Below are 24,624 nucleotides of genomic sequence, written 5' to 3'. Positions count from 1 at the left end.
ACCATACTATACACGATAACGCAGGCAGAGACAAAGGTGGTTTTGCTTCAAGCGTCAGCTCAACTGACAGAAGCTGTTTTAAGAAGGGGCACCTGCAGAATGCGGTGCAGGCTTTCATTTCGTTTCTCCACTCGTCTTTGGAGTCCTTTCAAGGGTCCTGGTGGTGATATCTGAGGTCTCATCTCTTAGGCGATTGAGACTCTCTACATCTACGAATTCACCCCAAGCAATGTCCTCGGGGCCACTCAGCTCTTTGTTCTGGTTTTGCCGCAATGACCTCTCAGCCCGGTGTCGCTGGATTTCCATCGCAACACTGCAATGGGCGGAGCCAGAGGGCGCGCGGCGCCGAGGCTCCCTTTTGATTGGTAGGTGGCCGGGTTTTAATCTTGACTGCCAAGGTGGGGAGGGCGCTCGTTAAATCTCGAAAGCTGATTGGTTAGTCGTGTGGCGCGAGCGGTGGGTGCGCCTCACGCTGATTGGCAGAAGGGAAGCACGCATAGAGAGGGGCGGAGCCGGAGTCCTGGAGTGCTGCTCCCTGCGTGTGTAGGGCTGGGTGGTGTTTGGTGCGGCAGGGCGGCCACTCAGCTGCAGCAGTGCAGGTGCCATCCTGTGGAAGAACCATGAAGCACTACGAGGTAAGCAGCGCGGGGGCCCTGGGTCATGGCCACCGCAGACCGCATTGTCCTGCAGGACCTCGGGACCTTTTTTTATGGTCCGGCTTTCCGCCATGGCGCAGGCGCAGTGTAATTTCACTGCGCATGTGCAGGGGGTATTTATAAACCTGCCTCCGAGGTTGTTTGGGGATGCCTTTTCTTAGGGTCTTGCAGGGCCTAGGAGAAGCTTGCAGCTTTCTCGCAGCATCCTCGGTGTCCTGAGTGGCAGATGTTCAGGAGGAGTGCGATGCGGAGCACTTGTTTTTGGTGCGAGTGATCCTCTTGCACAAACCTTGCACGGTGAGCGCCTTGGGCTCAGGAGGGGCTCTGCAGCCGCCCTGCCTCTTCCGACCTTCGCACCCACCTCGCCACTGATGCCTGGGCGGCGAGGGAGTTGGTTGCAGGGTCTTGCCAGCCGGTGACCGCCAGGGAAGAAATCCGAATGCTCAAGACTATTCTGGAAGCTCAAGTCTTCTGACTGTATCTTGGGTCTCCTTTCCTCTTAAAACCAAGTCTTCTGATGCTCTTCTCGACCTGACTGATGATACTAATTTCGTTGTTGCTGACTTTTAAGTAATTATCCTAAAACAGTAGCTCATTGGTCACATTCATAATAAGAATACATTAGTAAGGACTAATTACCGTATTACTGAGATTTTTAAAAAAGATTTACTTATTTCATGTATGTGAGTACATTATGTCTCTGTCTTCAGACACACCAGAAGAGGGCATCGGATCCCATTACAGATGGTTGTGAGCCACCGTGTGGTTGCTGGAGATTGAACTCAGGACCTCTGGAAGAGCAGTCAGTGCTCTTAAACCTTATAGTCCTGCTGCAGTGGGATTCTTAATTTCTTACTAATTATGTAGGTGAAAGTCAGAGATGTCAAGTGTGTTGTCGAAAGATCCCTGCTAATAATTGCAGAACAGAGAGGAGATGCAGATTTCCTCTCAAAGACATAGTTCCTAACCTCTAACAATGCAGTTCCATAAAGGAAGGCTGGCAAGTTGAGAGTTCTTGTAGTTCTCCCCCCAGATTTTAAATTTGTGATGAAATTTGACAGCCTAAGACTAGCCTTAGGTTAGGTTTCCCCCCCACCCCCCCATGCCTGCTCCCTTCAATTTATAGTGCTAGGGTTGGAACTCAGGGCCTTTCTCCTGCTAGGCAAGCACTCTCAAACTCTTGTAAGCATTGTACAATATCTCACTATTCCCTACTCCCCTAACCCCTGGCAACCTGGAAATGGGCCTACTTTAGGAACCTGCAATACATAGGAGATCATCCTGTTTCTATCACAGGTTGGGTGCTGATATCTCCATTCATCTTCTGTATTGTGCCTATTGTTGATAGTTTTCCCAGGGCCTTTGAAACTAGTCTAGAAATCCTTGGTCTTTTTAAACACGATGCCAGAGAACCAGGAGGTTGGAGTCTGCAATCTTTATGTTTGGGCTTTCAAAAGGATTTTTTTTTGTTGTTGTTGTTGTTGTTGTTTTTCTGGGGTGCTTTTCCTTTCTCACTTCTCTTGCCCTGGGGGAAAAGCCTGTTTGGTTGGAGGATGGAGTTTTCAGCCAGTGGAAAATCAGGTCAGGTAGGCTTCTGAGACTGGGGTGGGTGCTTTGTTTCAGGGAGGGTGAACATAGCCTGAGGCTCATGGTTTGGCCTGGAAAAACGTGCTCTCATGTATTTCAGTGCCTCATTTCTCCCAGTGCCTAGACCGGCCAATGGCAGTCCTGGTGTCAGAGCAGTTGTTCAGCGAGCACACATGACGTCTGGGTTCCGTATCAGCATTGCACAACAGAGGCAGACAAGAACCAAACTGGGGAATAGGGATAGAGCCCGTTTGGTAGAGCACTTTCCTAACATGTCGGAAGCCCTAGGTGGGATCCTTGGCACTGAGTAAAACCAGGCAAGCTGGCACACGCTTTTAGTTCCAGGTCTTGGGACATGGAGGCAGAAGGACAGGAGTTCAAGGTTATCTTAACTATATAGTGAGTTTGATGCCAACCTGGGCTAGAGATCCTGTCTCAAAAATCCAAACCAAATGAAACAGACAAAAAAATAAAAACAAAGCTTGAGGGACCCGGAGAGGACACCACAGGAAGACCGACAGAGTCAACTATCCTGGACCCCTGGGGGCTCCTGGAGACCGAACCACCAACCAAAGAGCAAACAAAGGCTGAACCTAGGCCTCCCACGTATGTAGCAGATGTGCAGCTTGGTTTTCATGGACCAACAGCTGGAGCAGGGACTGAACACCTGCCTGAAGCCTGCCTCCTGTGGATCCTGTTCTCTAACTGGGCTCCTGGTCCTGCAGTGACTTGATGTGCCGGGGTGGGGTGGGGGTGGGGGTGGGGGGGGAGGCTCTTCTTTACCAGAGGAGAAGGGGAGGGGGTAGGGGGAGCCATGGGGGGCTGGGAGGAGAAAGGGGGCTGTAATGGGTATGTAAAGAGAATAAATAAACAAATGGGAAAAATAAAAAGCCAATGTGATTTTAGTTAAAAAAAAGTTATTTCATAATTTTTTTGTTGTTCTCTGTTGACATTTGTCTAGCACTCACTGAGGCCATAGTTTCGGGATAGGAGCATCTGCTGTCTTCTAGCCCAGTTTGCAGAGCTGTTGGAAAAGATGTTTTCATAGTTAAGATCTTGGGGAAAAGTGTCAGCTATCCACATCAAAGAGTCGAGTTCTGGGCTGTCAGGCCTGCGCACAGGGATCCTGAGTTCCAGCTCCAGTCCTAGATAAAACCAGGCATGGCGGTTCCGTGTTTGTGATCCCAGGACTTGGATTCGAAGTTTGAGTTACCCTTTTCTAGTGACATTGTGACTTCCAGGCCATCCTGGTAGGATGGCTCAGCAGGTAAAGGTATCTGCTGTTGAGCCCGAAGACCTGCATTTAGTCTCCGGACCTCACATGGTAAAAGGGAAGAACTCCCATGGGCTTCCCTCTGACTTCCACAGGGCACACCAGTGTGCATTCAGTTACAATAAATAAAAATGTAGAATCTGTACCTGTGTAGCTCTGCCTGATCCTAAGGCCTGGAACTTGCCTTGTATCTGAGTCTGGCCTTGAACTCAGAGATCTCCCCTGTCTCCCCAAGTGCTGGGTTTAAAGATGTGCGCTACCACAACAGCCTAATAATTTAATTTAAAAAACAATAATAGATACCTTTGAAGGACTGAGGCCATCCTTTGCTCTGAGGCACCTCAGTCCACTGGGAAGTCTGTCTCAAAAGCCTTGGAGAGGGATAGCTCTTAGAAGACCTACCTGAGTTTGATCCCTGCACCCCACAAGGTGGCAGGAGAGAACCAATTTCTAGAAAATACTGAATTTTAAGAAAGAGGAAGACTTTTTGCCCATAGGCAGACACCTCAGAGATTATGACATACAGTTAATTTTTTTTTTTTTTTTTTTTGATATTGTGTTGCTAAGCTAGAACCCAGGGTCTTGCTCAGGCCAACCAAGCACTCTGCCACTGAAGCTGCGCCCCAAGACTGAAGGCCAGTTGATGTGACAGACAGACAGACAGACTTGGTGCTCAGGGGCTGGAGAGATGGGTCTAGAAGACCCAGGTTCAATTCCCAACACCACTGACATTCTGTAACCCCAGTTCTAGGTTCTCCAGCACCAGCTTCTGTCCTGTGGGCATTGCATAAGCTAAGTGCACATAATGTACATGCAGGTAAACAACCCTAAAAAAAGTTGAGCTCAGAAAAGTTCAGGACCTATGTCTTCATCGTCACATGGTTAGTTACTGTCACAGGAAAGACCCAAGGCACAGTGAATTCCACCCCTGAGTACAGATTGTGGCTTTTTGATGGGTTTCATATCAGCACAGTTCATTGCTTATTTATCAGGAAAGAGAATCCCTTTGTTGGCCTAGGCCTAGTGGAGGTGAAGCCTCCAGAACAGGCTGGCTTTGGGATTGTTATAAATGAGCAGGGTAGGTATGAAACAGCTTATCCTGGCTCGGGTTTTTTTTTTTTTTTATTAGTGTTTTGCCACTGGAGACGATGCTCAGAGAGCGTGCCTGTGGTAGCTTGAGACAGCTACTGTGCCTTGTAAATCTGCCTGTAAATCTGTGAGAGGAATTCCGTGCAGAGAGAGCCTCTGTAGCTCAGGCTGATCTGAAGCTCATGGAATGGTGGGAATTCACTATGTAGACCGTAAAGGTAGCTGTTGGTACCTACCTTGCAGATCATTACAGACCAACTTAGTACCTCACTTCTGGCAGGTTCTTGCCTGGTTGGCTCTCTCCAAGGACTTAGTATGAAAATTCTGAAAGTAATTTTGGTCAAGTGACATTTAAAAAAAATGTATTTTTTTTTTTGCTAGGCATTGGAACCCAGGGCCTTTCTTACATGTGACGAACACGTCCTCTGCCACCAAGCTGCATCCCTACCCCTTGATGAAAAAAATGATGGTTATTATCATTATTATCTGTGTGTGTTTGGTGTATGTGATGCCTGTGTACACATGAACTTGACCAGTGGTCAAAGGAGGGTGTCGTGCACTTGATCATACTTGGCCCGAGTTTTGAAGCAGAAACCTGAACCTAGGCTAGGCTGGAGGCCAGCAATCCTTGGCACGTCTCTGTCCATCTCAACTTGGGGTTACAGATGTGAGGTGTTATACACCCCCCCCCCCCCCCGCTTGTCACTCCAGCATCCTGGTTTTTTTTTGTTGCTGTTGTTGTGTTGCAGAGTCTCACTATGTAGCCCTGGCTGACCTGGAACTTGGCTGCTTAGACCAGGCTAGCTTCAAACTCAGGTGCACTTGGCTCTGCCTCTGGTGTGCTGGGATCAAAGGTGTGTGCTCCCAGGCTCAGCCCCTCCCCCTGGATATTTAGACGTGGCCTCACCGTGTAACATAGGCAGACTTGGATCTGTGTTCTTCCTGCCACACCCAGCCTTGACTATTGGCATTTACAGGCATGTGTCATCACGCTTGGTGCTATGAGGCAGAAAACAGCTAGGTGATAGGTAAGGAGAAAGAAGACCTGTGTGCCGGTACTGAGTCGGGCCTCAGACCGAATTCTGGCATGGCCGCTTCCTGAAATGGTGGTTTGATTCAGTGGATTGGCTAACCTCTCAGCTTGTCTGTGCTTGGAACGAAACCTGCTTGGTTGTGAAAGGACCATGAAGGTTAGGGTCATCATGCTGAGGCAATGCCATCAAGGCTGTGTATGCAGGAGAGGTTTGGGTGTGATACTTTCAGTTTAGTTTACTTTTTTTTTTTTTTTTTTTGAGAAAAATTTTTAGGGGGCCCTGTCCTGGAACTCAAGAGCGATCTGCTCTGCTCTTGCCTTTCAAGTGATAGGATTAAAGTCATGAACCTGCATGCCTGGCCAGCTTCTCTGTAGATTTCTTTTATGTGCTGGTGCAGGTGTGTGCCAGCATGTCGGCTGCTCTGAGCATGTCACACTTCTCCTGACTGAGCATGCTCAGACCGTGATCATGGCTATGGCTTGTGCCCTGGGTAGTAGTGGCTCAGATTGCACATTCTCTGCAGAATCTTTAAGCTGCACAGCACATTGGGGCAGGCGATCTCAGCCTTAACACCTACGTTGTGCCGATGGCGGCTGACCCTGGCCAGGGCCTTGCCCAAGACCCAGTTCCTGACTTTCATTAGCTGGATTTGTACAGAGTCTCTGTCCTACGAAGACTACAAGGTTTGCAGGCTTTGCAGCAGACCTGGGGTGGGATCCTTCTCTGCCACTGGCACGTTCTTTTATTTTTATTGTATTTTAATGTATATACGTATGGGTGTTTGCTTGCATGTATATATCTGTGCACCATCTGAGTGTCTGCTGACTTTGGAGGCCAGAAGTCATCAGTTTCCCTGTAGTTGGAGTTACAGTTGTGAGCTGACAAGTGGGTTCTGGGAATTAAACTCAGGTGCCCTGGAAGAGCTTCCTGTGCTGTAAACTGAGCTAATATTCTTTTTTTCTTTTGTTTGTTTTTTGAGACAGAGTTTCTCTGTGTAATCCTGGCTGTCCTAGAATTTGCTCTGTAGACAAGCCTGGCCTTGAACTCAGGTCTGCCTGTCTCTGCCCCACGAGTGCTGGGATTAAAGGTGTGCACCACCATGCCTGATTAAACTCAGCTAACTCTTTGGCTAGCCCTCATGGGCAAATTTTTTAACTTCTCTAGACTTTGCATCCTGTGTTGACACAGTGGGTTTGCAAGAGTGAATATTGACAAATGACATGGGTTTGTAAGTGGGTATTGACAGATGACATAACGGGTTTGCAAGCGTATGTATTGACTCACATTTTGTTTTCAGGGACATCAGGTGGGCAGCTTAATTGGCCACTGTGGGATGTTCCCACCTTGAAAAGGGGCTGGAGCTGCAGTCAGCTCCCTACCCCCTACCTCCCCCTGCCTGCACATTGATGAGTACCAGCAGTGACCATGTCCGTGTGGAAGGTTGTCCCTTCCAAGCTTTGGTGCTCTGGTGAGCATTAGGTGCACACATTGAGCCAGGCACTGCACAACAGCTGGAAGGAATGCAGGGATACGTTCAGCAGCTCAGGGTTCTGGAGTCTGGCAGAGCAGGAAAGACCTGAAGAGAAGGTGCCTCTCTGCGGAGGAGGAGGCAGGCTGAGACTGAAGGACCCTGGGAGAAGCTAAGCTGATGGTCCCGATGTGTACATGTTAGGTCAGTTATGCTAGGGGCACCTTAGAGGCCCACAGAGCACTGCAGAGCCTTGCTTCACTGACTCCCAAGTGGAGAGAGGCGTGAGTGGCCTGGACAGACCGGCCAGTGCGTTCTAGTTCTGATAACACTGTTGGCTTTGGTTGGGTGCCCTGCCCTTTGACAGGCAGGTCTGGCTGGGTGGGAAAGCTCTTTGGTCAAGTTCAGGTCTTAACACCTTCTTGGTGCTATTGATAGTGACAGATGGGAATGTTTTAGCAGCTGGAGATACTTACCTCAGCTGTGAGCGTAGCTGGCCATCACAGTCACAGTGAAGCTGTGCGAGCGCTGCTCATTTAGTTTTTCTCTTGTGCAATCCCCCCCACCCCGTTTTTGTAATAGACAAGGTCTCATTATGCAGCCCTGGCTAGCTGGAACTCACTGAATAGACCAGGCTGACCTTGAACTGACAGCGCTGTCTGCTTCCTGCGTACTGTGATTAAAGGCTGGCACCATTTTACTTGGCTTGCTTTTTTCTTTGTTACTGGGGATGAACCTAGGGACTGGAGTGCACTGAGCCAACTCTTACACTGTCCTCCATCCCCACTCGTCCACCCATACATGCCTGTGGTCTAGCCTTATAATATATATGTGAAGTAGGAATGGTTCCTGTCCACTTGACGTATGGGGAAACAGTCACAGAACACTACAACTTCATGTCCGTAGCTGGCAAGTGGCAGAATCCAGGCAAGCTCTGGTGACTATGTACCGAGGAAGGGGTGGGTATGTGACTGCAGGACATGGCCTTTGGGGCCACCTGGCATGTCCTCAGCAAGGTTACCTTGCCATTGTGACTTCTCAGGTAGGAGGGCAGGATAAGAATAGCAGTCTGCCTGCCAGGGAGGCTGAGGTACTGGGCACTCTGCCTGACTGTAGACAAGCTCTCAGTTCTAAATCATCAGGTAAAAGCAAATCTGCATCCCTGTGGCGCCCCCCCCCACACCCCTTTGTGATGTTGGGGAGCAAACTCAGTGCCTGGAACAGCCATGAAGGTCCTACCATCCAGCTGTACCCCGTCCTCTTAAAAAATAAACTGGCCAGTTATTTTCTTCTGTGTGCATGATAGTTTTGCCTGCATGTCTGTAGGTACATCACATGTGTGTCTGCTGTCTGTGGAGGCCAGAAGAGAGGTTGGATCATCTGGGACTGGAGTTACAGGTGGTTGTGAGCTGTCATGTGTGCACTGGGAATTGAACCTGGGTCCTGTGAAAGAGTGGCAGGTGTTCTTGAGTCATCTCCAGCTGCCTCCTCAGTGCTTAGAATTACGTGTGTGTGTGTGTGTGTGTGTGTGTGTGCGCGCGCGCGCGCGCGCATGAGAGAGAGAGAAAGAGAGAGAGAGAGAGAGAGAGAGAGAGAGAGAGATCTCGAGAGAGAGCGCGCAAGCGTGCGCTTATCTGTGGAGCTCAGAGGACTAAGTTTGCTGGGCGTGAGTAAAGTGCCCTTATTTGCTGTGCCCTATGCTAACCCTTTTTCTGTGGTTTTTCGCTTTTTTTTTGGAGGGTCTGTGTGTTGAGACAGGGTTTCTCTGTGTAGTCCTGGCTGTTCTGGAACTCAATCCATAGTAGACTAGGCTGGCCTCGAACTCACAAGTCACCTACCTCTCTCTCCCAAGTGCAGGGACTAAAGGCAGGTGCCACCATTTGACACTTTTCTTTAAAAAATTTTTAAAAAGCTTACTTTATGTGTGTTTGTGTACACGTATGAGTGTTGTATGCACATGTGTGTCTGGGTACTGGAAGAGGCCATCCGATCGCTTGGAGCTGGAGTTAGCTGAGCTCGGATCTGTGTGAGCTGCCTGACATCAGCTATTGGTTTAGTGGTATGACTGAACAGCAGTTGTTCTCAGTCAGAGTCACCTCTCCAGTCCCACCCCCACTCCCCCCCCATTCCCCCCACCCCTTTTTAAAAATTTTTTTTCAAGACACTATCACTATAGCCTTGGCTGGCCAGGAATTCACTGTGTAGACCAGGCTGACCTTCTTTGTGGGAGTTCCGTGTTAGACAGACTGGCTAGGCAGGGCAGGATTCTGTAGCTTCCCTGAGGACCTATGGACTTTATGCAGGGGATGATGAAACCCTTACCTGTTGATCTTGCCGAATGTCAGAGGCAGTCTACTGTCGGTCCTCTGGGGCCTCAACAGAACCATTGGGTTTGGAAAGGCACAGGCCACTGCTCCTTATTTTCAGCCTCTCCCAGCCTCACTTGCAAGAAAGAAAAGGTTCTGTAAATAGTTTAGAAGCTGGGCACAGGTTTGTAGCAGGCCTTTTGTAGTCAGCCCTGGAGCGTGCAAGGGCCTGTATCCCTCCTGCTACCTTCTGAGTCCTCTTACCCATGGAAGGGGCATCTGGAAGCCTCTGGGGCTGGAGGACCCTGCTGGAGTCTGACCTATGTGTGCATGTGCATGTAGGCGGAGGTCTGGTTAGGAGGGGTTGGGGTCACTTTAGAGGGTGCTTTCGGAATAGAGTGTCAGAATCCTTAGGAGGGGGTATAGCTGGTTTCCAGCTGATCTTAGAGCTTGCACATCTATTGATGATGTGAGAGCCTGTTTCTGTCCATTGACCTACAGAGCTAAACCAGGGCAAACTATTGGCAGCCACATGACCCATCTCCCTAGAAGCCCACCAGGGAGGACACACCATCTTCTGGTCTGTCCCAGGGTTGTGTGCCTGGCAGATCTGGCTTTGAGTATGGGGCCTGTGCTCAGCATGACCTGCCTGGGCTCCTGTCTCTTGTGAAGACAGCTGAGCCTTGATGTAGCGCCCTGGAGTTTACACCTCTGTTTCTCTTTCCTGTTTTCTTTCCCAGTGCTAGAGCTGGAGGCTGGAGGCCAGAGGAGGCATTGGTTCCTCTGAAGTTGGAATGACAGGGCAGGGCACTGTGAGCCGCGCTGCCTGACAAGCATTGGCGTGGAGCTCTGCAGGAGCAACACGCTTTTTTTTTTTTTTTTAAGACAGGGTTTTTCTGTGTATCCCTAGCTGTCCTGGAACTGGCTTTGTAGACCAGGCTGGACTTAAATGCACAGAGATCTGCCTGCTTCTGCCTCCTGCATGCCACACCAGGCTCACAGCAAGCATTTTTAACTGCTGAGCCACCCCTGTCCATTTTAGGTTTTAGTGTTAAGTTGGGAAGCAACTAAACACTGGCTTGATGGCTTGGCTGAGCCCTGCAGGCTGGGACTTGAGTGTAGATGGCCTATTGCGGCCTTATGATGTCATCCATCCATCTATCTTTCTAGTTTTTTTTTAAAGCATTTCACTGTATAGCCCAGGGTAGCCTCATTTGTAATCACAATAGTCCTACTATACCTTCACAGTGCTGAGATTAAACTCCTGCCATTTTCCCTCTGGGGTTAAATTCAGGTCTTTGTATGTAACAGCTTCTTAGTTTTTCTTTGAGGTTGGGTTTCACTATGTAGCTTAGGCTGACCTGGCAATCCTCCTGCCTCAACCTGCCAAATGCTGGGGTAGCAGGTATATACCAGTACCTCTAGCTGTGGATATTTCCTATCGTTCTGCAGATAACTCAGGAGTCTGGTCTCTGATTGGGGTAGAAGAGCCTGGTGTGGTGGTGACACCCTGTCGCCTCAGCGCAGCAGAGGCGGGGAACGAGTGCCTGAGGCCAGCCGGGCCTGTAAGTGACAGACCCTGCCTCACACTCACAGGAAGTTTCCCTTTGATCAGCAGGGTTGGCTGGCCTCCAGCCATGGTGTGCAGCTGGTAGAGACAGAGCTGTCACCTGCTTGTCACCTGCAGCTTCTCTAGGAGCCGGTACTGCTGCTGCCTTGGCCCTCTGAAATACCCACATCCCACCCACTCCTGCCTTTCTTATTGTAATTTAAAAAATAAGTAATATTTTGTTATTAACTTACTATTCAAATATTATAGGCTAACAGAATCCCATCATTGTCAGTATAGTATTGAGTACATAGAAATTCCTATCATTCTTTAAGCAGGAGATAGCAATAATAAACAGTATAATATGTGTGTATTTTAAAATTGTAATTTTTTTTTTTTTTTGGTGCTGTGAATGGAATCCAGGGTTTTGTGTCTTCTAGGCAAAACTCTATCTCTGAGGGCCCCATCCTGAGCCCCATCCGGATTCAGGTGTATCTTTATTTTTGAGATAAAGTTTTTGCTATGTAGCCCAGGCTGGCTGGGGGTCTCAACCTGACCTTTCCCGTGTACTACCGGTAGAGGTCTCCCTACTGTGTGCTCAGTGCTGGGGGTCTCAACCTGACCTTTCCAGTGAACTACCAGTAAAGGTCTCCCTACTGTGCGCCCCCAGGCCTAGCTCCGTTGTTGTTTGGAGGGAATTATTTTCACAGCCTCCAGCAGGCTTCTGCTTTCAGACTAATTCTCTCAAAAGGATCCCTTAAGATCTCAAGCCACAGCTGGGGGTGGTGGTGCTGCCTTTAATCCCAGCACTCAGGAGACAGCAGACCCCTACAGGCATGGGGTGAGTTCCAGGTCAGACAGGACCTACACAGTGAGACCTCTGTCAGCAATCACAACAAAGCAAGCCGATTTAAACTCAAGTCAGGTCTTAACCCTCTTCTGCCCGGAGTTCCCTATAGCTCCCTGTCCTCACCCAGCCCTTGGGACCGTCTGCCACGTCACCTCCATGTTTCTACCTCATCTCCTTCCTCTCATGCGTCACACGTCACTTCAGGCCCTTTGCGCGGCCCTTCTTCCTGTGAGGATGGCTGCCTAAAGTGCCTTTACTCGGTTGCGAGCCCTTCCGGGAGCCCCATCCTCACCCCCCCCCCCCCACACTCCCCTTGCTCTCCCGACAGCATTTCACTAAGCACTCTGCAGCCTGGCTGGCCTGACACTTATGTAGGCCAGGCTAGCCTCATACTCAGGGATCCTCCTGCCTTTGCCTTCTGAAGTATGGGTAGGGGAGGTCTTTCTTGACCCCTTTGTATAGAAAACTGCATGTACGTCCCTCCCCGCCGCACGCCTTTGTCTGTTCCATGCCTTGTTTTGCGAAGTCGTGTCACCTCATATTGTATAGAACTATTTGCTTTACATATTCATTCTCTTGCTGTCCTTCCTTTATGCTGGGGGTTGACACACTAGACCAGCAGCTCCGCAAGCTGCTGGCCGAACCTCCCGATCTCCACAGATCTGGAACATGTCTAGGTTTTCAATCAAAGGGCATTATTCGTAAAGGAGGAATCTTTTAAGAACGAGCTATGAATGAGGACCTTAGAGGGGTGTCTGGCAGACTGAGCGCATGCGCAGACTCACCTGCCTGCTGGCTTGGGTGGAGCCAGGGCCGGCATAACGGACAGTGGCCTACGATCGCCTCTAATCAGTTCATCCTTGAGGTTTAGGGTCTCTGGCTTCCTTAAGCTTCCTGGCTTGCCCAAGTCTTCCTGCCCAGAAATGGAGAGAGGCCATTAGATCACTAATTGCAAGAGAGCAGCAGGTGGGAGGACCCGTGAACAGGACAGGCGGAGGGCGGCCCTGGAGGAGGGCGAGGTGCTAAGGCTGCAGCTCCCAGAATGAGATCTCATCCACATTAAGGAATAGAAAGAAGCAGGCGAGGTTCAGCCCTCTGAGCTCTGAGCCTTGTCCTGGGGCTCAAGACCTGTGCCCCGCAGCTGCAGTTTCTTGTCAGTAAGTGGGGTAACAGCGTCACTCTAGCAGCCTGGAGAGAGCAGCAGAGCAGACTTGCATGTTGCCTACCCACACCCTTGGGTCACGGAAGGAGGGCAAGGGAGATACGAGGTGAGGACCTCGGGGTGGGCCATGCCAGTATGATAGCGGTGTTTGGAGATGGCTGTCCCACCTGGCCCTGGGAAGTGTTTTATTTTTTTGCTGAGGATGAAATCTTTGGCCTTGTACATACTAAGCACCTACTGCCCACTGAGATAAGAGTCCAATCACTAGGAAGATTATTTAACATTTTTAAATTTCATTTTTTATTGTATGATGCTAGGAGTTGAGTTCAGGGCCTTATGCATGCTACGCCAGGTCTTGGTCCTATCTGTGGGAAATTTGAAGCTATATATGCCGGGCAGTGGTTAGAATTTCTGATGTTGGCACCTAGGACAGGGTTCTTCCTGCCAGTCCACTGGGTGGTGCTATGGCAATCTGTTATTTTTTATTTGTACTCGAGACAGTATTTTGCTATCTAGCCCAGGTTAGCTTTGCATGCGGCATTCTCTGGCTCATCACTGTCACCGGCAAGCTTAGCCCATGGCAGTCATTGTGAATTCGCACACAGCCCTGAGGGTTAGACTCCCATGAACATAGCCTTTCTGACCTTAGCTAGTGTTGGAGACACCCCACCTTCCCAGGCTGGATGGTGGCAGTGGCTTTCATCTGCCATAGGAAAACATGAAATTGTTGCTCCATCCTGCCTTGGCCTCTCTGGATTTAGGAGGTGTCTTGGGTGTGGCCCACCGTACCAGGCTGGGCTAGCAGAGGTGGGTACATAGGGTTCTGGGGTCAAGAAATGTGGTTTAGCCCTTGGATCCTCTGTAGCAGTCACATGCCCTGTGTAGGTGATACAGTCTACGTGAGACTGGTCCTTTAAGATGTGCTGTAGCCTCCCTGTGTCTGTCTGTCTGTCTGTCTGTCTGTCTGTCTGTCTGTCTGTCTCTGTGTGTGCATGTGTGCCCTGCTGGTCTAGAACTTACTTTATAGATGAGGCTGGCCTCAGTCTCAGAGATTTCTATCCCCCTGCCTTCAGAATACTAGGTTTAAAGGTGTACATTCAGCACAAACTAACTTTAAACAAAAAATTATGTCGCCGGGCAGAAACAGAGGCAGGCAGATCTCTGAGTTCAAAACCAGCCCAGTATACTTGGTCAGTTCCAGGCTAGCCAGGGCTGCATAATGAGATCCTGCCTCAAAAACAAAACAAACACAAATCCAAACAACAACAACAACAACAAAATGAGTGTGTGTGCACGTGCTGTGGTGTGTGTGCATGTGGAAGTTAAAGGGTGAGCTACAGGAATCTGCTCTCTCCTTCACCGTGTGAGTCCTGGGGCTAGACCTTCGGCATCAGGCTTGTTACACGCTGAACTATCTCTCCAGCTCAGCCTTCCTCCCCTCCTCCCCTCTCTTCCCTTCCCTCTTACCTTCCCTCTGCTCCCCAGTCCTCCCCTCCCCTTCCCTCTGCACCCCTCCCTTCTCCACTGTCCCTCCCCCACCCCCCCTTCACTGCTGTGGCCTCTGCGCTTGGTGCCAGTCCTGGGTTGAGAGCCTGTGAACATGGTGTTCAGACTCTGGCTTCTGAAGTAACCTGGTCACAGGCCAAGCATAGGTGGTCAGTGTCCGTGCTGTCCCTGCTCGCGGTAGCCTGTTTGCACTGCTGCTCCTAGAGAGGCTGGCTAGCAAAAGGCCTGCTCCTTTGCCCCTGGTGCATCACGGAGAAATGAAGTCAGATGCCAAGGCCACTGGGGAAGGAGAAGTTTGGGCTAGAGCAGGTGCCGTCTGTGCTGACTTTCTGGCAGCTGAGAGCAGGCCATCAGCTCTCACAACGTTGTTAGGGTTACTGGGTATCACATCAGCTATCACAACGTTGTTAGGGTTACTGGGTATTTCTGGAAAGTTAAAAAGAACAGGAGCCAGGACCTTTGAGCCAGAGTCTCGGATGAACGCGGGGAGGCTGCATGTCTAACTGCAAGCTGCCTGCACTGTGCTTGGGCCAACGGTTGGGCCAGGTCTCTGCCCTCTGGGCTCAGCGCTGCCCCTTAGAAGAATGTACATGCCCTTACGCCTCAGGATTGCTTGCAACAGCTGACTGAAGGACCAGAGAGGTTCTTTGAATCTTTACCTCGGGTTCCAAGTAGCAGTGAGTGGAGAGAGCATGCTGCCCTGCCCTGTGGAGATACTGACTGTGAGACTGTGTTGTGCTAGGCTGTCCAGTATGGGACCTGTGCCAGGGTCGAGAGCCTGAAGGAGTGGTGTCTTGCTCTTTGCATCACTGTGGATTCATGGCTGATATCCTGCCTCAGGCATTCACTCCTAGTTGACTCAGCCTTTGGACCTTGCTTCCTCATCTGGGACAGGAATGTGAAGCCTGTTGTGGTGGTTTGAATAACAGTGGTCCCATAGACTTACACGTTTAAATATCTGGTCCTTAGCTGGTAGAACTGTTTGGGAAGGATTAGGAGGTGTGGCCTTGTTCGAGGTGTGTCACTGGGGGTGGGTTTTGAGGATTCAAAAATCCACATCATTCCCAGCTAACTTTCTCTGCCTTGTGGTTGTGTCTCAAGATGTGAGAGATACTGTTTCAGCATCGTGACAGCCCGCCTGCTGCCATGCTCCATGCCCATGGCGTGATGGACTCTAGCCCTCTGGAACCATGAGCCCCAAATAAGAAAAGCCTTCGTCATTGTGTCTTACTACGGCAGTAGAGAAGTAACTAAGACACCACAGTTCTGGATGTGTGGGGCTGTTACAAAGGAGAGGCACTTGTGAAGCTGGGCAGGGTTGTAACTCTTTGTCAGTGTCTCCTCCCAGAGTCATCGGGCAGGCCCTGTAGACCTGGATGGCTGTTTGGAGGCACCCAGCTGGCCTGGGACATGAACTCTGCAGCCATGGCCTCGCTTACTGAGGTCCTTGGAGCAGCAGGGCTCCCACGTTTGTGAAGAGGTGTGCAGACCTTATGGCATGCAGACATTGCACATGAGACTTCCAGACTGGCCTTAACGGGGCTGCTCCTTCCTACTGGACAGCAGATCAAGCTATCCTGGGGTCCGCTGCTTCCACTCTCTGTCTAGAATCCAACCACTGTTCCTCCTCGCTTGTCCCTCCCCGTCTTGGTCTCCTAGCCTCTGCTTCACCACTCAGACTGTCCCACCACCATGGCACTTGTGAACTCCTGATTGAACCTGTGTCCCTTCTCAGAAACCCTCTGTGACTCCCATCTGAGCCCAGGCAAAAGCCAAGACCCTCCCCTGGCCCACAGGCCTGCTCAGCTGCGCCTCTTCCTCCCTGATCCTCTGGCATGCTGGGCACCTAGTAGGACTTTGGTATTTGTTGTTGCCGGACAGCTCTCTCTGGGAGGTCTTGATCTCTCTCCCCCTCCCTCCCTCCCTCCCTCCCTCCCTCCCTCCTCCTCTTCCTCCTCCTCCTCCTCCTCCTCCTCCTCCTCCTCCTCCTCCTCCTCCTCCTCCTCCTCCTCCTTCTCTCTCTCTCTCTCTCTCTCTCTCTCTCTCTCTCTCTCTCTCTCTCTCTCTCTCTCTCTCTCTCTCTCTTTTGTTTTTTGAGACAGGGTTTCTCTATGTAGCCCTGGCTGTCCTGGAACTCACTCTGTAGACCAGGCCGGCTTTGAACTCAGAAATCTGCCTGCCTCTGCCTCCCAAGTCCTGGGGTTAAATAAAGTCGTGCACCACCACTGCGCGGCTCTCTGGGAGGTGTTTATTCCTTTACCTTGATTTTTTAGCTTTATGTATTATTTTTGAGATAGGGTCTTTTTGACCAGCCTGACTGGACTTGAACTTTGGGTGCTTCCTGAGGGATAGGATTGCTGGCCTGTGCTGCCATGCCCTGCTGCCACTCTGTCCTGCTACTTCCCTCAACTCTTGGTGACGGTACAGGTTGCTTCTGTTTGTCCTTCCCTTTGCTCCTGCTTCCTTGACAGGGATTGAGAGAAAGGCTTGGTAGTGTTTGTCCCCATGCCTGAGGCAGGGACAGTGGGGAGACAGGTGGTGGCTAAGTGGGAGAGTGAGGTTAGGGTTTCTTTTGGTCCCACCCTGCACCCCAGCTGTGTGCTTGCATGTTAGGACTGTCTCTGTGGCCATTCTTCCACCTCTTGGCACAAGAGGACAATGGAAAGTATTGCGGCCTTTATTGGCTGTCATCGCCCCTTTCCCTGTCCTCCCACATGGCCCCTTGTTGCTTGTGTTCAGGCTCACTGCCATCAGCTGGGTGGGGCAGGATCCTGTCAGCCCTCTGACCTTGGGTCCCTTCATGGATGCAGTCAAGGTTGTAGGACAGAGGGGCTTGGCTGGCTCCTGGCACATCTTCTACTGCTCTTCTGCCATAGTCAGTCAGTCAGTCATATGGTACTCTTGTGTGCCATAGTCAGTCAGTTGTATGGTATTCTTGTGTGCCATAGTCAGTCAGTCGTATGGTATTCTTGTGTGCCATAGCCAGTCAGTCGTATGGTACTCTTGTGTGCCATAGTCAGTCAGTCGTATGGTATTCTTGTGCTTTTCCTCTTTCCCCGAGACAAAGTCTTAGTACGTAGCTGAGGCCAGGACAAGGTGGGCCTCCCATTTTCTGATCCTTCCGCCTTCCTTCACCTCCCAGAGCTGGGATTCCAGGCACATGTCTGCTGCTGCATTTATTCTAGATGGGCGCTATCTGAAGGCTCAGGTGGTCTTCTTTTTGCCCTTCGTTATCTAATTCCTACACTGAGCATGGGAGGCTGCACTTGGGGGAGCTGAGGTGGTGAAGAGCTTGTCCGGGGCCACACAGATAGGTCTTTTAAAACTTTAGCGTCCAGGGAATGTGTGTGTTTCCTCCACTGTGCCTTGCAGAACCTGTCAGCTCTGGGTCACCATTGAGAGGCACCCCAGTTTCTCTGGGGCTTGAGCCTGGGGAGCTGATCCATTCTCTCAGTATGGGGTGCCTTAGCTCCAGGGCTGTAAGGCCTGGCTGCCTGCAGTGTAGTGTAGGCTCTGAAGCCTTTTATACCACATGGCTGTCTTCAGTGCAGTTTGGGGTCAGAACAAGGCTCCTTGGAGAGGTGAAGGAGCAGTCAGGAAAGGGTGGGGGGACTTTGGGAGGGGACCTCAGGCCAGATCCTGGTGACCTTTTCCCAAGGGGCAAAACTGTACTGGGCTCTAACTGGGACTACTTGGGTGTTAGAAAACAGCCAGGCCCAGGGTAGGTTCGAGGTCTCCCTGGTCTTTCTTCAGTCTTTCTTTTCTTTTTCTTTTCTTTTTTTTTTTTTTAGCAAAAGCTTAGTGAGTGACAGTGGACAGGCAGTAACTAGACTATTACCTGCAGTCTTTGTTTTGTTTTTTTTTTCTTGAGACAGGGTCTCATGTAGCTCAGGCTGGCCTCAAACTTGTATGATGCTAGGGTTGTCTCTGAACTGATCCTGAGTCCATCTGCTGATTGCTGGGATCACAAGCAGATACCACCCTGCCTGGTGGGGTTACTGTTTTAATTGGTGCTGTGATGAGGTGTCCAGGAGCCTGAGGCAGGAGGTGTGAGCCTTCCGTGTAACAGCGACACGGGGCATGTTTCTCTAGTGCTACCTTTGTGACTTAGAGCAAGGAACTGGCGCTGTCTCTAGTATGCCACCCTTGGTCTTGCCACACAATGGCATGCCAAGGCCAGCAACCCCCCACCCCCACCCAGGGTGGGCTTCCGTTCTTAGACTGCTTTTTTGTCCTTGACCTTGGGCTGCTCTGATTTGTTGTTGGCTGCAGCCTGGCCTTGTTATCTCAACCTTTGGGTGAGAATTCTTCACAGACTAGTGGGACTGTCATCGCAGAAGCAGCACACGTGGTGTGCCAGGGCTCCTGCCCTTGTGCTTGTCTTTGACCCCTGTCTATTGTGCTTTGAATAACAGGTCCCCCCTACTCCCACCCCCAGACAGCCTAGGGATCAGGTTACCCCTCATGGGCTACCCTTATATAGATATACAACTATTTCACTGTAGGGGTCCCTTCCTTAGCTTAAGCTGTGCTTTCTCTCCAGGATGGACAGCCTGCTGGCTGCCTGCCCTCAGGATTCACCCTGGCTGGGGCACCTTTCCTTAGCCGTCTGTGCACTCTGACCCTTCTTGACCTAGGTGTCCCTCCTGGTTGTACTGTAGGCTGGCTTCAGTGTGGATGTGTGTGTGTGTGTGTGTGTGTGTGTGTGTGTGTGTGTAAGTGTGTGTAAGTTACGGGGCAGGGGTGGGGTGGCAGTGGTTGAGGAGTGTGGTGGGGACCAAGGTCTAAGGTGCGCATTGATTCCCCTCAGTCTCCTTAACCCTTTCCCTGCTGTTTTGTCTTTTCTCTTTGATGGACACTTTGCCTGTCTGTTACCTCGGTGGTCCAGTATCTGCCTTGCGGCAGTGTGAGAGTCCTCCATAGAATCCCCTGAAGCCAGAGCTTTTGTAGTGCAGATCCTGGGCCTGAATCAAGTGCACAGTTCACCCAGGTGTTGCAGACGCTGTACTTCTCAGCACTCCGGAAACCGAGACAGGAGTGTTTCCAGTTTAAGGACTCAGCCCCTGTCTCACCCGAGTGATGCCCTCCTCCCAAAAAGTACACAACCTAGTGTATTTCATCACCTTTGGTATGCAGCCCCCACCTCTGTGACTGGCACCTTTGCCTTACCCACAAAGAGCGTGTGTCTTTTAGCACCCTCCCAATCCCCCAGTCCCCCAAATCCTGGGTTACCAGCAGGCTGCTTTCTGTCTGTCCTGGTCTGGTCCTGGGCCTCTGAGCCTGAAAGTCTGGTTTCTTTCTCCTAGCCAACCTCTTGCTACACTTAGCATACCTTTCATCTTGATTTTGAAATAATTCTAGAGGCTCAGGAAGTTGCAAGAACAGCCTCTGGCCCACTGAGCCTCTTCAGACCTATGCCTGGGGGATGACGGCTGTGGGAATCTGGGACTTGGGCAGGCCGTGGGAGGCCCCGGACTCACCTCTGCTTCAGGCGGCTCCTCTCCTTGCCGCTCTTCACTGTGCCCCTCTCCATGCCGCTTTCCTGCTGCCCACTCGTAGCCAGTTGGTGCACCACGGCTCCTGGCCTGGTTGCAGAGCCCCAGCTGGGGGAGAGGCTAGGGTTTCAGCCCTCCCCGGCAGCTGGCCCAGTAGGGAGAGGGGCTGGTTGTATTTTAAGCTATTGAGTGGTTCAGCAGGAACTCCATGGCCTTCTCTCCAGCGAGTCCTGTGATTCACATGGACTCTGAGCATGTGGATGGTGCTCGTGGGGCCCAGCAACTATTAATATAGCCACAGCCGGAGCCCTGCCACCGAGCCCTTCTAGCACATTTCGCATGTGCTCATCCCCTGCCATTCCTCTTTAGCGGGTTCCCAGCGTATGACCGCTCAGTCTGGCACTGATTGTCCATGTGTGGACTCATTCACCTGCCCCTCAGGCCACAGGGTGAGGCAGAGTATGCTGCTGATCCACGTAATCTCTGGGTTTTCTCCTGTGCGGTGTCCATGATGTAGGCACTGGCACATAGGGCAAGCAGGCCTGGGTCCCACTGCCTGGCATAGGAGCCTTGCTCTGAGCTCAAGGCCAGGCCCTGCACGGCAGCATCACCGTGTAGGGTCACCTCCATGGGGGCTTCCCTACCTGAATATGCACACATACACACATGCATGCACTTCCTGTGTGCCAGCACCATGTTGATTTACCCACATCCTCTCAGGGACCCCTAGCCACACTGAGAGGCCTCATGCCATGGCCTCTGCTGTTGGGAGCATGGAGGTGGCAACAGTCAGCTTCCCTGGCCTGTGATGCTCTCTTCGGGATAAAAGGGGGCAGATCCCCTCAGCGCTTAGGTCTCTCCCAGGCAGCTTGGGGTGTTGAGCATCATGCAGTAGCCTTCTCTGACCTTCTGGGCCTGATGGATCGGATCCCCCTGGGGCTCCTGCCTCCTACTCTGCACCTGAGCATACTTTCCAGCCACAGCCTGCCGGCTTCTCCTTTGGGGGCTGTGGACCCCAGCCGTGCAGGCAGGGTGTGTGCTGGGCGTTGGAAGGCTCATGGGGGGTGGGGGGAGCACATTGTGTTGGCCCGACGTGGTAGGAACTGGAGAGAAGTGAGGCAGGTGGAGAGAGGGAGGTGGAGGGCCTTGGGTACTCTGCACCAATACCTCTGGAATCTGTCACCTCCCTGGGAACACAAATGCACAAGGGAAATAATCCAGTGTCCCTTACAGCTTAGAAGTGGAAATGGATGATCTGTCTCACAGATTCTCCAAATAGCTGGCATTTCCCCAGGCTCAGTAACCTGTCAGCCAGAGCTGTGCGCTGGGGCTGGGCTAGCCACACCTGCCATGGCTGTGGGTTTTTCCTTCTCTGGGAGATCTTCTTGCCCCTGGCACTTTTGAGGGCCTGTGCCCACCGACTGCCTGTGTGAGGGTAGCCCTCAGGGGAGGACTCTGGCTCCTTTGGGGGGTGGGGGGAACGACTCAGGCTGAGATGGTTTTATATTTAGCCAGGCCAGGCCCTGGTGCCACTCAGGTTACATCTGGCGTTGAAGCTGGCTGGGCCTGGTCAGACACAGGCTCCCTTCCAGCACCGAGGCAGAATTTGATCATGTTGCCCAGCCCAGCTCAGAGCGGCTTTGTGAGGAGAGGTCGGAGGTGGGGGCTGGCGGCCGGCAGTGGGCACCACAGCCTAGAAGGCAGAGCAGCCTGGAAGGCAGAGCAGGAGGGCCAGCGGTGGCATGGATTTCAGCTTGAGCATGACAGCCAAAGAGGCCCACCAAGGCCTCGATGGTCTGCCCATGCCCACGCCCCACAAGGCAGCCAAGAAGCATAAAAAGGCGGTTCTCTTCTTTGAGGTGGAGATCCGGGATGCGAAGACGAGGGAGAAACTCTGCTTCCTGGACAAGGTAGGACTGTGCCCTGGGGCTGAAGTGCCCGGAGGGCTGGCTCCCTGTCCTTCAGAGGGCATGCAAGGGGTATTGTCTTCATCTAGAGCAGTGGTTCTCAACCTGTGGGCTGAGACCCTATGGGGTCGCCTATCAGATATCCCCCATATCAGATATTTACATTATAATTTACAACAGCAAAATTACAGGTCTGAAGTAGCAATGAACTAACTTTCTGGTTGGGTTCGGCACACCATGAGGAATTGTATTAAAGGGTGGCAGCTTTAGGAAGGGTGAGAACCACTGTGTTAGAGTGAGCAGCTGTGACCCGTGTGGGGCTGGCAGCCTGGTACGGGAAGGGACGTGGCAGCCTGGGAGGGCTCTGTGTCTGTAAAGGAGGTGGAGGACGGATGAACCGCATGAAGTCCGCCAGCTTGATCCTGACTTGCCTGTACCTGGAACCCCTCTCCCATCCTGGGTCTGGCTCCCTCAGGACTGATAACCCCGTTTTTCCCTTAGGTAGAGCCTCAGGCCACCATTTCTGAAATCAAGACCCTTTTCACCAAGACACGTGAGTCTCCTGACACACCTATCCCTGCTCCTGACACACCTGCCCGCCCCCCCCCCCCCCGCCCCCTCGCTCCCGACACATCTACCTCCACTCCTGCCACCCCTCTGGATGTGACCTGAGCCCGCATGCCTCCGCATGCCATTTCCTCATCGGCTTGTAGCCTCGGCACACTGGAACAGTGAGTGAGGCCCGGCTGACTGGGCAGGCTGCCTCTGTGTGGTCACCAGCGGGAATGCTCTTGTGCTATCCAAAGGGGAAAAAAATCTGTTGCTGCCTATCCTGTGTGTCCTTGCACAGGGTGGGAGGAGCTGGGGGGTCCTAGAGTTCTGGAAGCCTTGAGAGGCAGGCCAAGTTTGGGGCGTGGGTAGGCTGAACCTTGCCAGATTAGGTGCTGCAACCCCTGACCTTCTCCTGGCAGACCCGCAGTGGTATCCTGCCCGCCAGTCCCTCCGCCTGGACCCCAGTGAGTACAGCTGTCCACCAGCCTATCCCTTGGGCTCTTGGGGTCAGGAAACCAGGGCAGTAACCAAATACTGACTTATCTCTGTAGAGGGGAAGTCCTTGAAAGATGAAGATGTCTTGCAGAAGCTTCCGGTGGGCACCACAGCCACGCTCTACTTCCGGGACCTCGGAGCCCAGATCAGCTGGGTGACGGTGAGCTCTGACTCCTCTCCTGGTCTCTGCGGTCAGCCACCCTGGGGTGACTCACCTTGTCTCTGGGCACTCCCAGGTCTTCCTGACGGAGTATGCCGGGCCCCTTTTCATCTACCTGCTCTTCTACTTCCGGGTACCCTTCATTTATGGCCGCAAATACGACTTTACGTCCAGTCGGCATACGGTGGTGCAGTGAGTGGGCCCACAAGAAGGTGGGAGTGGGAGGGAGGGTGGAGGCTGGATTGGCCCTGGCTGAATTGGCTACCCCACTAGCCTCGCCTGCATGTGCCACTCGTTCCACTACATCAAGCGCCTGCTGGAGACTCTCTTTGTGCACCGATTCTCTCACGGAACCATGCCTTTGCGGAACATCTTCAAGGTGAGCACCCCGAGTCTTCTCGTCCTGCGCACCCACCAGCAGCAGTGACCTGCCCCCCAGGCTAACTTATCTGCTCTTCCAGAACTGCACCTACTATTGGGGCTTTGCTGCATGGATGGCTTATTACATCAACCACCCGCTCTACACACCCCCTAGTAAGTGGGCCCAGGCAGTGCCCCTACCCTGTGACTGCACCGTGAGGCTTCCTCTTACGGTGCTCCCTCCCCGCTTTTTCTACAGCTTATGGAGTTCAGCAGGTTAAACTGGCACTGGCCGTTTTTGTGGTAAAGAGGCTGGGGCAGCAACCAAATGTGGTGAGGTGTGGTGACTGGGTGGGGTGAGGCCGCGGGCTGTGGGCTGACCCTTCTCCTTTATAGATCTGCCAGCTTGGGAACTTCTCCATCCACATGGCTCTTCGGGACCTTCGGCCGGCTGGTGAGTGGCGGGCCGGGGCTGGGGCCGAGTGAGCTGGGTGAGGGGTCTGACTTATTCTTAATCCTCCATGCTAGGGTCAAAAACCAGGAAGATCCCGTACCCCACCAAGAACCCCTTTACCTGGCTATTTCTGTTGGTGTCCTGCCCCAACTACACTTATGAGGTGAGGGACTGCCTTTGTCCCCTCAGGTCTGAGGTCCTGCACGTGGTAAATGCAAGGGTGGGTTGTGGGGAGTAAAAAAGCTTGACCTCGGTGAGGTTGTTGCCTTCCTGGGTTTCCCTCTGCCCTCACCCTGCTTGTGCTGTCCACAGGTAGGCTCCTGGATTGGCTTTGCCATCTTGACCCAGTGCGTCCCAGGTGAGTCCCTTGTCCCTGTGTGGCGCTGCCCTTCCAGCCAGGCAGCCTCATTCTGATACCCGACTCTGCCCACAGTGGCCCTCTTCTCCCTGGTGGGCTTCACCCAGATGACTATCTGGGCCAAGGGCAAGCATCGCAGCTACCTGAAGGAGTTCCGCGACTACCCGCCCCTGCGCATGCCCATTATCCCCTTCCTGCTCTGAGCGGCTCCTTGTGTCCACCCAACAATACTGTCCACCCACTGCCCCTGTCATGATGTGGCTGGCCATGGCTCTCCAGCAGCAACAATAAAACCTGCTTACCCAACTGGCTTTGTGTTCTTTAGGGGGTACAGGGACCACACCATTCCTTCCCATCCTTGAA

At 52.1% G+C, this 24,624-nt stretch overlaps 2 protein-coding genes across 5 annotated transcripts; one reads left to right on the top strand and one right to left on the bottom strand.

Annotated features, from left to right (window-relative positions):
- Positions 1–469: 469 nt before the first annotated feature.
- Tecr (trans-2,3-enoyl-CoA reductase) lies at positions 470–24,567 on the top strand. 4 transcript variants are annotated; one of them, XM_034522406.2, is made up of 13 exons: positions 470–635; positions 21,835–21,885; positions 22,384–22,435; positions 22,854–22,898; positions 22,986–23,089; positions 23,166–23,281; positions 23,363–23,468; positions 23,551–23,623; positions 23,709–23,752; positions 23,846–23,903; positions 23,978–24,066; positions 24,216–24,261; positions 24,337–24,567. In XM_034522406.2, the coding sequence occupies exons 1-13, from the start codon at positions 621–623 to the stop codon at positions 24,462–24,464; spliced, it is 927 nt and encodes a 308-aa protein (XP_034378297.1). In that variant the 5' UTR covers positions 470–620; the 3' UTR covers positions 24,465–24,567. The 4 variants fall into 4 exon arrangements, with proteins under 4 accessions (XP_034378297.1, XP_034378298.1, XP_076771595.1 ...); XM_034522407.2 differs by lacking the exon at positions 22,854–22,898 and having other exon boundaries at positions 472–635; XM_076915479.1 differs by lacking the exon at positions 470–635 and having other exon boundaries at positions 21,636–21,885.
- LOC117723043 (uncharacterized) lies at positions 3,123–21,589 on the bottom strand. The gene is made up of 5 exons (XM_076916078.1): positions 21,518–21,589; positions 19,961–20,083; positions 12,598–12,725; positions 9,430–9,549; positions 3,123–3,267 (listed from the first exon to the last, which is right to left on the bottom strand). The coding sequence occupies exons 1-4, from the start codon at positions 21,587–21,589 to the stop codon at positions 9,531–9,533; spliced, it is 342 nt and encodes a 113-aa protein (XP_076772193.1). The 3' UTR covers positions 3,123–3,267; positions 9,430–9,530.
- Positions 24,568–24,624: the final 57 nt, after the last annotated feature.

This window comes from Arvicanthis niloticus, chromosome 18 (genome assembly GCF_011762505.2).
Source record: "Arvicanthis niloticus isolate mArvNil1 chromosome 18, mArvNil1.pat.X, whole genome shotgun sequence".
In the NCBI taxonomy this organism is placed as follows: Eukaryota; Metazoa; Chordata; class Mammalia; order Rodentia; family Muridae; genus Arvicanthis; species Arvicanthis niloticus.
Note: the sequence above shows the minus strand (reverse complement) of the source record. Positions and strands in the feature narration are given on the sequence as shown.

What these genes read in the sequence shown, in the direction of transcription:
- LOC117723043 (XM_076916078.1), bottom strand. Translation starts at nt 21,589, where the DNA reads ATGATCAAATTCTGCCTCGGTGCTGGAAGGGAGCCTGTGTCTGACCAG. An exon ending in AGCCAGCTTCAACGCCAGAT is followed by an intron (nt 20,084 to 21,517) that starts GTAACCTGAGTG and finishes CCTCTCCCCCAG; the next exon opens with CTGGGGCTCTGCAACCAGGC. An exon ending in AGGAGCCGCCTGAAGCAGAG is followed by an intron (nt 12,726 to 19,960) that starts GTGAGTCCGGGG and finishes ATTTCTGGGCAG; the next exon opens with GAAGACTTGGGCAAGCCAGG.
- Tecr (XM_076915479.1), top strand. Translation starts at nt 21,718, where the DNA reads ATGGATTTCAGCTTGAGCATGACAGCCAAAGAGGCCCACCAAGGCCTC. An exon ending in AACTCTGCTTCCTGGACAAG is followed by an intron (nt 21,886 to 22,383) that starts GTAGGACTGTGC and finishes TTTTTCCCTTAG; the next exon opens with GTAGAGCCTCAGGCCACCAT. An exon ending in GTCCCTCCGCCTGGACCCCA is followed by an intron (nt 22,899 to 22,985) that starts GTGAGTACAGCT and finishes TTATCTCTGTAG; the next exon opens with AGGGGAAGTCCTTGAAAGAT.